Source organism: Anas platyrhynchos, chromosome 1 (genome assembly GCF_047663525.1).
Source record: "Anas platyrhynchos isolate ZD024472 breed Pekin duck chromosome 1, IASCAAS_PekinDuck_T2T, whole genome shotgun sequence".
NCBI lineage: Eukaryota > Metazoa > Chordata > Aves > Anseriformes > Anatidae > Anas > Anas platyrhynchos.
Genome location: NC_092587.1, coordinates 75,924,375 through 75,937,795, shown reverse-complemented (window position 1 = coordinate 75,937,795; position 13,421 = coordinate 75,924,375). Strand labels below are relative to the sequence as shown.

Sequence of the window (13,421 nt, the reverse complement as noted above, 5' to 3'; positions counted from 1 at the left end):
ATGCTGCAATAACCCTTTGTTGCAATACCCTTTGGTGCAGTGACACCCCATCGCAATAAATCCTTGATGCAGTGACACCCCGTTGCAATAAATCTTTGGTGCAGTGGCACCCCATTGCAATAACCCTTTGTGGCAGGGACCTCATTGCAGGGACCCCCTGTTAAAGAAACCCCCATCGCAGGGACCCCCGGTTGCAAGGATCCCCCCCATTGCAGGACAAGCACCCCCACAAGCCCTGTGGCGGCGGGCCGGCGGAGATCCCTCCCCGCCTCCTCCAAAGCGCCCCAAACACGAGAGAGAGAGAGACGAGGGCCAAGCACTGCCCGCGTGCCCCCGCAGCGCCCATCCTCCGCGGGGCCCACCGCCCCTGATGGCACTGGGGCCCGCCCCGGGGGCGACGGGGGGCGGTGCGGCCCGGCCGGTTGGGGGCCGCCCCTTCCGCTGCGGATCCCTCATTGCTGGGCCCCGAGCGGAGCGGCGGCACGGCTCTGCATCCCCCTGCTCACAGCACTAACGGTGCGTGCGGGGCCGCCGGGGATCGGGCGCCCCGGGTCTGGGAGGGCGTGGGGGGAGGGGGGCTTGGTACCGGGTGGGGGCTTGGTACCGGGTGGGGGCTTGGTACCGGGTGGGGGCTTGGTACCGGGTGGGGGCTTGGTACCGGGTGGGGGCTTGGTACCGGGTGGGGGCTTGGTACCGGGTGGGGGCTTGGTACCGGGTGGGGGCGGTTGTGGGGTCGTGTCCCGCCGTGCTGACCCCAGCCTTCCTCCCCAGGACGCCATGGCGACCCTGAAGGAGAAGCTGATGACCCCCGTGGCCGCCGCCAGCGCGGTGCCCAGCAGCAAGATAACGGTGGTGGGCGTCGGGCAGGTGGGCATGGCCTGCGCCGTCAGCATCCTCGGAAAGGTACGGTGCCCTGCCGCCTTCAGCCATAACCCTAGCCGCATCTGGCCTGTTCCGAGCCCTCCTTTCTCTCTCTTTTTTTTTTTTTTTTTTTTAATATACGCACCTTTATTTCTTCTGTAACAAAGCCGGAGGCTGCCCAGTGGAGCTCCGCCACTGAATAACGAGTGTGGGCGCTCACTCCAGAAGTCGGTGCAGAGCATAGGAGGACTGTGTGCCCTTGCAGCGTGCTCTTAATGCATCTGTGCCCTAACCAAAGGAGCTAAAATATTACTGCTGCCTTCAGTGGGCTTCTTTACTTCTCTTTAGCTGGTATTGCCTGATTACAGAGGTGTTATCTGTAGTCTTCAAAAACTAAATCTGAGCCTAGAGATTACTCTAATTTCTGTTTACCTTTTACTAGGTAAATCCCAAGTTGTGGTCCTAGGCCAAAGCCTAAACATGTAACAAGGATCTTTGTCCATTGCCTTTTGTTTTTCTGTGAATTCTGTGACCAAGTTAAATTTGATTCCTTATGTTCTTCTTTAAGAAGATGAGTGGGAGCCACAGACCTTATCTTTCTTCCTAAGAAGATGCTTATGCCCTACCCCCTTGAAGTGGTAGATCTTGCATCAAGTAGCTCACAACATTGGGATCGAAAGTCTTGCATGTGCTACTGAAACGGTTGTCTCTTATTTGGAGATGATCTGTTCTCTGTTACCTTGAGGATGCATGTTTTGAAGTAGTGATTTTAACTGTGAAAAAATGTTCAAGGGCTTTGACTTGCTAATATTTAAGCCTTGGCAGGAAGAAAAGATGGCAGTAAGTAAAGGCCATTGTGAAACTAAGTACTGAATAGAAGTTAAACTTTTTTACAAGTATGTAACTTGTAACTAAAGCTGAAAGGTAATGGGGGAGAGGACTGTTGCTTAAAAACTACAGATATAGATATAAAAAGAAAATGCTTTCCTCAAACTCGTTTGTTTTTGAAGCAGTGCTGTAGCCTTTAAGGGTAACAGACCAGAAATCAGGTAAGTTACTGTGAATTTGATTACAATCCATCATCTGCGTGAACCGTTGTGCACTATGCAGGATCAAATTGTGCTCTCAGAAGTCTAGTTTTACAGTTGCTGAGATATATGGACCGAACCCAGAATAAAAGCCAGTCTGAAATCTTTCAGTCTTGATTATGGCATAATGGAGTTCATTACCTCTGGGCTTCTGCTATTCTTATTCTTTTGCAAGTGTCAGTTGTAATATAAAATGCTTTTATAACAGAAATGTGACTCTTGTCACTGAACTAGATGTGACTGACTTCTGCAAGGTGGTTGGCTGCCCAAAATGTCTTCTGATTTTGTTAAACCATGGCATTAGACTTTGTACCTAGCTTCCTGCGTGTTAATATTTGGACACAGTTGGATTTTAGATGGCTTTGGATTTTATGTAACTTAATGTGCTAATACTAAGTTAAGTTTACTCCTGTAGTATTAATATGCACACTTCAATGACAGTGAAATTCCATGTTAGTTATTTTTAGCTCTATTAGAAACAAGTCACTGTTGCTGTACCATTTTAGAAATGGAAAGACCTACAGTCTCAAGGTAACTGTTTTTAATGAGAATATTTTAAGGTGTTTCTGATGGTGATTACGTAGACTTCAGTTTTGCGTGTGCTAATGGCAAGCTGAACTACCTAGGCAACATTGATGCAAATTCCTGAAGTCAGTTGCTGGAGTTATTCCAGGGGTACTTCTCCGGTTCAGTGAGCAAACTGGCTCCTTAGCCTGCAGAGTCTGATGCAAGATCTATGCTCAGGCCAATATCACTAGGCAGTGCGTGTATAAATGTATATATAATCACACTTCTGCGTGCATTCTTTTTTGAGATTCAGATTATGTATAGTTTAATGCTGGTGACTTCTGTTAAGGATACTTTTGATAACACTTAAATAACAGACTTTTACTCTCCTTTCAAATAGTCTGCAGGGTAAACTAGTGAGTATACAATCACAGAATGGTTTGGTTTGGAAGGGACCTTTAAAAATCATCTAATTCCACACATCCTCCCCCCTGCTGTGAGCAGGGGCACCTTCCCTTAGACTTTGAGGTTTTCCTCCAGTACTTGGTCAACTTAGTTGTGAAAGCTAATTGTGAAAAAAAAAAAAATGCAATGAACTCCAGTGTGATTTTTAAATCTGAAGTGAAAGACTTGAATAAGTGAAATATACCTGCTGTTGAACACTTTTCTAGATGAAAACAGTAAATACTGTTACATGTTCAAAGTGTGTGGTTGATGCTAATAACTAATTTTGATGTGAAATTAGTATTGCCCTTTTTGTATGAAACCAAAGAGAAGCTTGCTTGATGTGACACTTTCAACAAAAGAAAAATGTCCTAACAACTACCTTCAGATGGGATACTGACGGATCTAGGAGAACAGAGTTACTAATCTGATTCTCAGTGTAATTTACTGAAAAAAAAACTTCAAAGTATAGTGGAATTTACAGAGTTAGCTAACCCTTACCTCAGAAGGCGGTAAAACTCTGTAATAGAAGAAAATCTTTATTCCACCCCTGTGTTTCACTGTTGTCCTGTTCTGAGACTACATAATGTTGTTGTCCAGCCCAGTTAAGTTGGGAAACAAGCATATATGACTAAATCTGTTTTGCAAAGCAACAACATTGTAATAGATTTAATGGAAGAAAAAATAAAGTTTGTTTTCCCTGATACTGTTTCCTAATATTGAGGAAAATCAGTCTGTTTCTGTTCTGTTTTTTTGTTCAATAAGTTAGTTGAGAGATTTTTTTTATAAGAAAACACTTATTTGTGAAGTAGTATGGTGTTGGGTATCTAAACATTAAAACAGGCTTTCTTTTTTCTGCTGAATGCGTTTATAGGGCTTCTTATAACTCAAAGGTACAGCCTTTTTCTTTTTAAAAAGAAAAGTCACGAAGTGTGTACTGGTAAAGGGGTAGCAGCACACTAAAAGAGACCTGCAAGTAACACTTCAGAAAGTCTGAACAAGGATGCTAAATTTGTTCTGAAGTAGCATGTGACTTTGTTCTGGTGTATCTTGTAGTAGCACCAAGATAGTTCTGTCCTACTGGTTTGTCTTTATAGAGTGGATGCTTCCAGATGTGTATCATATTCACTTAAAAGGTTATATTGCTCAACTCAGAAGTAACTATGCCTAATAATATATTGGTTCCTTTTAAATTTTATTTCTTCAGGGTCTTTGTGATGAGCTTGCTCTGGTTGATGTTTTGGAAGACAAACTAAAAGGAGAAATGATGGATCTACAGCATGGGAGCTTGTTCCTTCAAACTCATAAGATTGTGGCAGACAAAGGTGAACCTAAGAACCTTAAATTATTTTATTAATGCTCGTATTATGTAAATCTAATAGTGGAGCATTACTGATGTTATCAGGACTCAGGATTGGGCACCAAAATAATTAAATTTATGAGTTGGGGTCAGGTTCCAGACTAATGTAACAATGGGAATGGTTCTCAATTCAACCTTTCTTAGATCTCTAATGGTCAACTTACTATTTTAGGTGGTAGTTATGTAAAATATTTTTTTTTTACTAGTGAAACACTAGTACTTCGTAGAAGAAATAATGTTCATTCATACGGATAGTGGAACTGAGATTCAGAGGGGTTGAATGTATTCTCCCGACCTGTGTGCTGATCTGTTGAGATGTCTCATGTTTCGGTTTGAGTATTGGCATAGTGGAGAGACTACCCAGAATACCTGTGTGAACATGATGCTGCTGAAATTAGTGATAATTCTAAGTATTTTTCCATGCTTGATTGCAGATTATGCTGTCACAGCCAACTCCAAGATTGTGGTAGTAACTGCAGGTGTTCGTCAGCAGGAAGGGGAGAGTCGTCTCAACCTGGTTCAGAGGAATGTGGGTGTATTCAAAGGCATCATTCCTCAGATTGTTAAATACAGCCCCAATTGCACCATTCTTGTGGTTTCCAACCCAGGTAAGACAGCTCTCTAAAGTACTTATGAATTAATTCTGGTTTTGGAAGACTAGTGTTGTTTCTGTAATCTTTTCAAATAGAAGTCTCATGTCAGAAATAACTGTGGATGTCTGCTATATAGTTAACTAATATAAAGAGCACAAAGTGTAGAACACTTATTCAGAATTACTCATAGTCTGCATTTTTAAGAGCGTATCTAATGGTAGATACTTCAGTTCTTTACTTGCATTGGCTTAAGAAGTAGGTAGCTTTAAGTTTCTCATTCTGACGGTTTGAATGAGCAGGAGACATTCGCTTAGCTCTTAAGCTGTTTGCAAATAACTTTATCTTTGGATATACTATGGCCATTCTTCAGATTGAAGAACTTACCCTTTTAAGATATAAACCATGCTTGTTAAACAACTGCAATAATACTGAAGTAAGAAAATACAGCTACATCTGTATTTTCAGGGAAGAGTTTCTTTGTGCTGAACAAAAATGATGGGCTAAATATTATAAGTTATGAAAGATAATAATTATGCTTGCTCACTTGTAAGTAATAACTACTAATTGCACCAGGAAAGCTTGGACATCTGGATGCCTAAAGCTGCTTATAAACATCAGTATGCTCTGTAGGAAGTCTCTGTAGGTCTGTCTTTGATGTTGAATCAAGCTGAATCAAGCAGAGTAAAGCCATTACTATAGAGCCGTGGCAATGAAGTGAGACTGCTTATAAGGCTGATCTGACAGTCAGAGCAGTGCATGTAAAACTACCAAATCATGGTGTTTAAAAATTAGCTAGTGTACAGGCAGTACTAAATACTGGTGTACCAAGCAAGTAGTTACTATGCAAGTACAATAACATGGCAATTTTAAACTTATCTAAAAATCAAGTCACAAATCAAATTGTTCCTGTTCTAGCAAGGCTGAATTCAAACTAAAGACCTGTCCTATAGCATAGCTGAGAACTGCACACTGCTTTTCTGGAGTTGTTTTGCTTTGCTTTCTCTCAGAATGTGTGGAATTGTCTTGTACAACTAGTGGGTGTAGTGGAAAGTACTGTGAGCGCATTAGAAAGGACTTCAGGAGCACTGGAATATGACAGATCTGTCTGGGCTGTAACTCTTAACACTGTCTACATCCTGTCCCAGGTGGAAAGCCCTACTGTTGATGAACAGTGAGATGACAAAGCTGTGCCCAGAACTGTGATGCATCTTGGCATCTGGAAGCCAGAGTGAATGTACTTATTTGAAAGGGAGGAGCTCCATAGTCTATACATAGATTGCTCTGGCCCTGGCAGGAACTGTGCCAATTGTGGCTCTAGGGAAGCAATGCCTAGTGGGTATGCCACTTGTAGTCTCAGTGCAGTTCGCACCTTCCTGTTATGTGCTTTCAGTGCCTGAGTAAATGATCTATATATAAATACATTCCTCCTGAGTACTGGTTTCTCCTTGAGTTTTGAAGTCAGAATTTATTGTTGTCTGATCATTATTGCTGCTTTGAGCTACAGAGATAGGTTGCAGCAGACAAGAAAAACCTTAACTGGTTTGTTTTTCTAAAACTATTTTTAGAGCCACATGCAGCCAAAGCATAGAGCTCATTTGGCTTTCCATACTAAAGAGGTATTCAGTGCAGAAACTGTTTAATGAAGATGTGTTCAATAAACAAACCTCAAGTAGTATATAATTTTCAAATTTTTATTGTAAATTGTTCTTGCCTCTTATTGTGAAGTGGAAGGTGGCATTACTTCAGGAAATCACTTGACTGTCTTTAGATGAAGAATTCTGTCTCAATTCCAGATGCCCTAGGGGTCTAGCTGTGACCAAAAAAAGCTCCTGCAGTTTTGGCTGGTAGGATATTTTATATCCAAAGGCCTTCCTTAATATGTTTTGAGTGGTAGCTAGATGGGTCCTGAACTTAGGTGATATATTCATCTTAATCCTGCAAATAGGATAGGTCTAAAATGTGAACAATGAGCCTGTCTGTGTCCTGGTTTCAGTTAGAACAGAATTAATTTTCTTCCTAGTAGCTGGTGGAATGCTGTGTCCTCTTTTTGTGTCCTCTTGATCGCCCTAATGATTGTAGTAAAGTGCTTGCTGGAACATTCTTTGTGGTATATGTGAACAGTTTCATTTACTATACATGCTCTTCTTTTTAGTTGATATATTAACCTATGTCACATGGAAGCTAAGTGGCCTGCCAAAACACCGTGTGATTGGAAGTGGCTGCAATCTAGACACAGCTAGATTCCGCTACCTGATGGCTGAGAGACTTGGTATCCACCCAACCAGCTGCCATGGCTGGATTCTAGGAGAACATGGTGATTCCAGTGGTAAGGAGCAGTTTTCACCACTTTGGGATTAAAAAACAGTGTTACAGACTGAGGCTGAATGTGTTATAAAAATCTGAAAACAGATGTGGCTGAGCTTGAGTGACTGGCACTATACTGTCACCTAATTAAGATCATAGGACAACAAAGTCCAGGAAAGTTCAGGAAATCTAGCTATGCCTCTTTCCTGAAAGTGATTCAGGATGTATAATTCAATCCTGAATTGAAAAGACCAGTGTTCACCAATCTCGTGCTGTGTCCTAAGGACTGTAGTTTACTACCTTATCCTTAGTTTTTGTGGATTACTCTAATATATGGTCTCCAACATGATTCTTTTCTGAAAGCAGTATTAGTTTGTACTAGGTGAGTGGCAGAAATTGTTGTAAATAATAGAAAAGGCTTACAATCCAGATTCAAGCTAACAACTATTCCTTCCCTTATTTTGTGATTCTCTTCCATGCTATTTAAAGAGGTTTTCAAAAGATAACTTTGGAAAATCATGAGATCAAAGAAGCTTATTCATCTTAGTTTTCATGTTTATTTCAAGTCTGAAAAGATGCAGCAGAACTTCTGTCCAGAAGATGGGTGCTGCTTTAAATTGTAGTACTGTTTTCGTAAGGGAGCCATATCTTCAATGGCACGTTGCATTTGATTAAAGTAGTGTCTGATCAACTACAGTACTAACTGAAGCCAGACCTGTGCTGTCACGAAAGCAGAACTTGGTTGAGTATACACAGAGCTTGTTCTGCTTCACTTTCATCTACTTTTGCTTTGAAGTAACTAGAAAATTTCCTGGTTACTGTGCAGGAACAGGGGAGAGTGCCTGTAAGCTTCTGATGTGAAGAGACTTGCAAATCCTTCTCTTGGTATTCTAAGTTTGCATATTGCTATCCCGTTATTCAGGGAAATAGAGTACAGTTCTTGGAGAATATCTTCATACTGATTTGTGGGACAGCAATTACATACTTTTGTAATTCTTGAATAAAGCTAGTTTTAAAAGGCTGAACAACTAAGATGTGCCTGTTTGCTCAAATTTGAGGTTTCTGACTTGAAAAGTACTTGTCCAGAGGACTCAAAGTTCTGTAGTTTAATCTGTACCAGTACTAAAATAATCTCAAACTTGGTGCCTAGAGTCTTCAGAGGTAACCATAGCTAAATTAAAATAGAAAACCTTCTTTTCAAACTATTGTGGTTCTAGCTGCTATGACTTTATTTCAAGTTTATATTAGTAAGTAATCCTCTACTTTGCTTAGTGAAGTGCTGTGAAAGCTTATGTCCTCTCTCTGTGTTGTAGTGGCTGTTTGGAGCGGAGTTAATGTGGCAGGCGTTTCTCTCCAGGAGCTGAATCCTGCCATGGGAACTGACAAAGACAGTGAGAACTGGAAGGAAGTCCACAAGCAAGTGGTTGAAAGGTACAGTAACTTAAGGAATTCTATGGATGCATTTGATACTAGAAATAGCATTTCTGCATGCTGCATCTCCATTCTGTTGCAGCTTTAATGCCCTCATATTAGGAGGGGTTACATAAGTGAAAGTACTAGTTTAAGCACAAATGCAGGATTTCAGTTGGTAAGCTTTATTTTCCTGCAGTGCTTACAACTCTTGTGCGATGTACCTACTTGAGTAGTGCAGGGCTTACAGAACCAGTATACACTTGCATTTGTGCAAGTAGCTTCTTACATGGCAATCCTTGTACAAAGGGAGCAAGACAGTAGGAAAAGGTGATATGTTTTTGTGAGCAGAGCATTGGAGTTGAGTCCTAGGAAAACTTTTGACAAATCACAAAAAAAGCTGATATTTATGTCCCTAATTTACCTGTCTCACTAAGGTGGTGTAAAGCTTTCAGACATTGGGTAAAACAACTAAGATGGGGGGGTGGTATGCAGCTCTATGTCTACTTCATCATTCTGAATACATTTGGAATATCTAAGCCATTGTCCTACTCATTTGAATAAGGAATCTGTTTTCTTTTGTTTTTCTACCTTTCACTAAAATAATAGTTCACACATGGAATCTACGAATCTTTTCTTCAGCTAAGAGAACAATAGGGTTTTGTAAATATACATATGGGGTAATGTAGACTTTATCTTTTATGCTGAAATGACTTAAATGTTTTAATCCTAAAACTTAGCATATCAGGGAGTTCTTCAAATGGGAAACCTTTGTTTATCTTAAGGTCTTCAATATACTTTTTGGAATACTAAATCTTAATGTGACTATTTTAATGTTTCCTTAGTGCCTATGAGGTAATCAGGCTGAAGGGGTACACAAACTGGGCCATTGGCCTTAGTGTTGCTGAGCTCTGTGAGACCATGCTGAAGAACTTGTGCCGGGTTCATTCAGTGTCAACACTGGTAAAGGTAAGAAATGGTGGCTAATTGGATCCTCTAGTTCATGTTTTCATTGTGGGAGAAACTAGACTATGAAAAGACTAAAACTGTCGGCGAGGTGATGTACAAAGGAAGCTTTGTTTAAAAAGTATTGAATTTGAAATGTTATACAGGGAACTTACTGTTTTAACTTTTTTCTCTTCTTAGCTTATCCTTAGAACAAGTCTGGAGCCAAACTAAGTGCTCTGTACTGTCTAGTACTGTATTACCCTTGTGTAAAGTTTGCTATGCATGGTATGCAGCTTCATTAAAAGAAAATCTCCATGCAAAAATACTAAACTTCAAAGAGGTCCAGCTGTGATTCCTCAAAACACCCCCTAGCAAAGGTGGTAGGGAAGAGCATGTCCTGTATAGCTGATATATAGTTGCCTGCATTTAGTCTGTACTAGTTGCATAATCCCACATGGAGGAAGGAATGTGAGCAAACTGAATTTACAGCTCCCTCTATAGTCAGGAAACAGAGTTGTCACTGCAACATACCATAATCCTGTATCTCTGAGATTTGTCAACTGCTTGTTGGATATAAACAAAATTGAGGCTTTTAGAGGTGGAATTTCTGAAGTCATCTATTTCAGTATTGCTATTTGGTTTTAAATAATAGCTTTTTGTACCTTCAAATACATTGACTGAACTTTCTGCAGGCTGTAAAATAAGCCTGCTTTCTGCAGGTTTTAAGACCTTCTATCGGAAAGATTCTTGACATGCAAATCTGGGGTTATGGGTTTCTGTCAGTAATGTACTATTTTGTTTGTTGCAGGGCACGTATGGCATTGAGAATGATGTCTTCCTGAGCCTGCCTTGTGTCCTAAGTGCCTCTGGATTGACCAGTGTCATCAACCAAAAGCTGAAGGATGATGAGGTGGCTCAGCTGAAGAAGAGTGCAGATACATTGTGGAGCATCCAGAAAGATCTCAAAGATATGTAATTAACAAGTGTTAAATTCCAGCAATAGAAAAACAGCGTGTTGTGTGCAAATGTGGGCGCTCTACTCACTATACATCTCCATGGTTAACATTTAATGCTCTTCCAGACTGAGCTTTTGTCCACAGTAGCTAAACTTATGCTTGCTGTAACGCACAGACCTTATGAACAAATAAAGTAACTTTCAGGCATGTTTTGTTGTCCTAGTGACTTATTTCTGGTATTTCTAGTTTCTTCTAGATAAAGCATTCTACTTTCATGTAGTCTGTGGCAGACACTAAAGGATAGATGTGTGGTTATAAGGTTAAAAACAATGTAGTCACCTGTGGTGAGATTTCACTAATACAGTCTTACTGGAAGCTGTTTCTGTATGATATTTTCAGTCCATATAATCATTTAAGTGTAGCTTATGTCCAAATTCTTTTCTGATATTTTTACTGCTGAGTAGAAATTGAATAGGGGGTTTCCCTGTGGGCCACCCATCAAAAATATGCCAACGTTAAGGTCTTGTTTACCACTACCCTACAGAAACCTAGAGAAAGGGTCCTATAGATCTAGAAACCTGCTGTGGGAAAAACACTGTTTACATTTATCTTACGTTAGATTCACTTATTTGCCTGTTACTGATGTCTGTTTTTCAGTGATGTTTTGTATCAGTAAACTTCTCTTGATTACTGAAGTCCCAGTGTTTAGTTGGGCTGGAGTCTTATGGTCATAGATTTGGGCCTTAAACTGCTGTGTCCAATTTTGGAAGCCATACAAATGTTATAGAGAACAGATTGCTGAAATATCCTTAAGTTTTGTTTTCTAATTGTTTCTGTGCACTTACAGAATTGACAATAACCATAAAATAAATAAAAGGCTGAGATAAAAGGGTGATAAAAGCAAGTTGCTGAGAATTAAACTCCTTTATTTGTGACACTTACTCTGAACAACATTCATGAAATATCCCAATACAGAAAGACCTGGGGGAGGGAGGGGGGGTGAGCAGAGACTTGGAATAATGAAGGGTGTCAGTGGAGGACACTCACACAGCTTCATGCTGTTCCCTTGGGTCCTACTGCTGGTCACTAGAGAGAAGAGACCAGTGTCTCCTGCTTTTGACAAAGCTCTTGATCACAATGAGGCTGCCTATCAGCCTTCTGTAAACCAAGCTTGTACCACAGGGTCTGGCTGGCCCTTTCAGCTGCCAGGGCAACTTTGCTCAGATAAAAGATAAAACTTATTCTGACTGCTAAGCCAGTTGTCTGAGGTTTGGGCAGTTGTGAGTGTTCAGTGCTCATGTTTATTATGTGATTTTTTTTTTTTTGGCCTCTGTCCTCTGGAAATTGCTGATTTCACGAATTTATCAGCAGGAAGGTCCTTTTGCTACTTAATTTTTTAAGCAGAAGTCAAAATGACACTTTCATTTTGTTTGCTTAGTGATTCTTTAATACCTAAACAGAAAATAATCTATTCTATGTAAAAAAAAAAATAAATAAATAATAGTGAATGCCTTCTAGTATGAGACAATACTATCAAAACCAGGTAAACATAGATCTGATAATACAGCCTTATGATACATTAAGGACTTAATGTCAGGTATAAAATATTTCAGTTGAATCTTTTCCCTTTTCCAAATTACTGTGGAAGACAATCCTGGTGTGGACAATAGCATATGTCAGAGCCTTTTCTAGCTCTATCATAACACTGAGATAACACTGAGTAGTGGATGGAAGCACTTACAGAAGTATGTAGGTAGCTTTTGTAGTTTCTTTTTAAATAGAACACCCAGCAAGCTTTTCTGTAGTGTGAAATAACTGATACCCTGTGATATATCAAGTATTACATAGCCAGTGAGATACCATGTATTGGGATGCTAGTGACAGTGTTATTTACAAAGGGTATCACAAGAAGATCTTATGGGAGATTCTGTTCTCAATCACAAGCTAAATGCCAAACTATTGGTAGGATGGGGGGGAGTCAGTCTCTGCTGTCAGAACTCAGTGTGAAGATCTCACTGGAAGTCTCTCCACACCTGGATAGATTGACTAGCTCAAGTTCCTACTAAAAAAAAGTTCATGATCAATTGGTGTGGTATTAGCAATGACTGCATGATATAACCACCGGCAACTTTCACCTGATCACATTTAGCTGGTTACCTCTGTGTAGTTCTTTTCCTGCTTTGTTCTTCCTTGTGCTGTACTCAGTTAATGCATTAATTCAAAACTGTGTTGTGGCATGTTACTTTCATGGGATTCTTGAGACTGGTGTGTGTCAAGAGGCATCAGCTCTCTTAGAGAACAAGGAGTGGGTCCTTTTTCTTTCCAACAAGGAATTTTTTTAAAAAGTTCACTCAGCTGCAATAAACTGTCATTTGACCCTGATTATATCAGCATGCATTCCTTACCTATTAAAGAGTAGTGTCATATCTTCCTTGTTCTGTGATCAGCAAGCTGAGACCTGAAGTTGATTGTGACATCTTGAAATTAACATGGGAATCGCTGCTTGAGCTGGGAAGCTAATTGTCACCTAGTGTCTATTAACTGCTCCTTAAACCCCTCAGTCCACAGAGGTTTGTTTGCTAGTGATCGTAAAATCAACAGTATTGCAAGATCTTTTGTGCCTTGACATTAAGCAGGTGAAGAGCTAACAGCTGTTTCTATCACAAGAAAGCACAGCATGTGATGAAAAAAAATATCACAGAGTATACAGATAAAACAGGTAATTGAAAGAATGAGGAAATCACATTGATCTGTGTGCCAAGCAGACACAGTTCATCAGCAGCCTAACTGTACCAATTTCTACTTCTAGGGAGATGATGATATGAAGGAAATAAGCTGAGAAATTTAAACAACAATAGAGTGGCCTTGTATGCATTACGGGAGGGATTGGTTCAAAACTTCGGTATCAACAAGCATCTCCACGAAGGTGATTTTGAGATTTTTATTAATA

At 40.3% G+C, this 13,421-nt stretch overlaps 1 protein-coding gene across 1 annotated transcript; it reads left to right on the top strand.

Annotated features, from left to right (window-relative positions):
• Positions 1-356: 356 nt before the first annotated feature.
• LDHB (lactate dehydrogenase B) lies at positions 357-10,678 on the top strand. The gene is made up of 8 exons (XM_027449997.3): positions 357-516; positions 772-903; positions 4,108-4,225; positions 4,695-4,868; positions 7,006-7,179; positions 8,471-8,588; positions 9,413-9,536; positions 10,324-10,678. Exons 2-8 carry the CDS (start codon positions 778-780, stop codon positions 10,489-10,491), a joined length of 1,002 nt encoding a protein of 333 aa, XP_027305798.1. The 5' UTR covers positions 357-516; positions 772-777; the 3' UTR covers positions 10,492-10,678.
• The last annotated feature ends 2,743 nt before the right edge of the window (positions 10,679-13,421 follow it).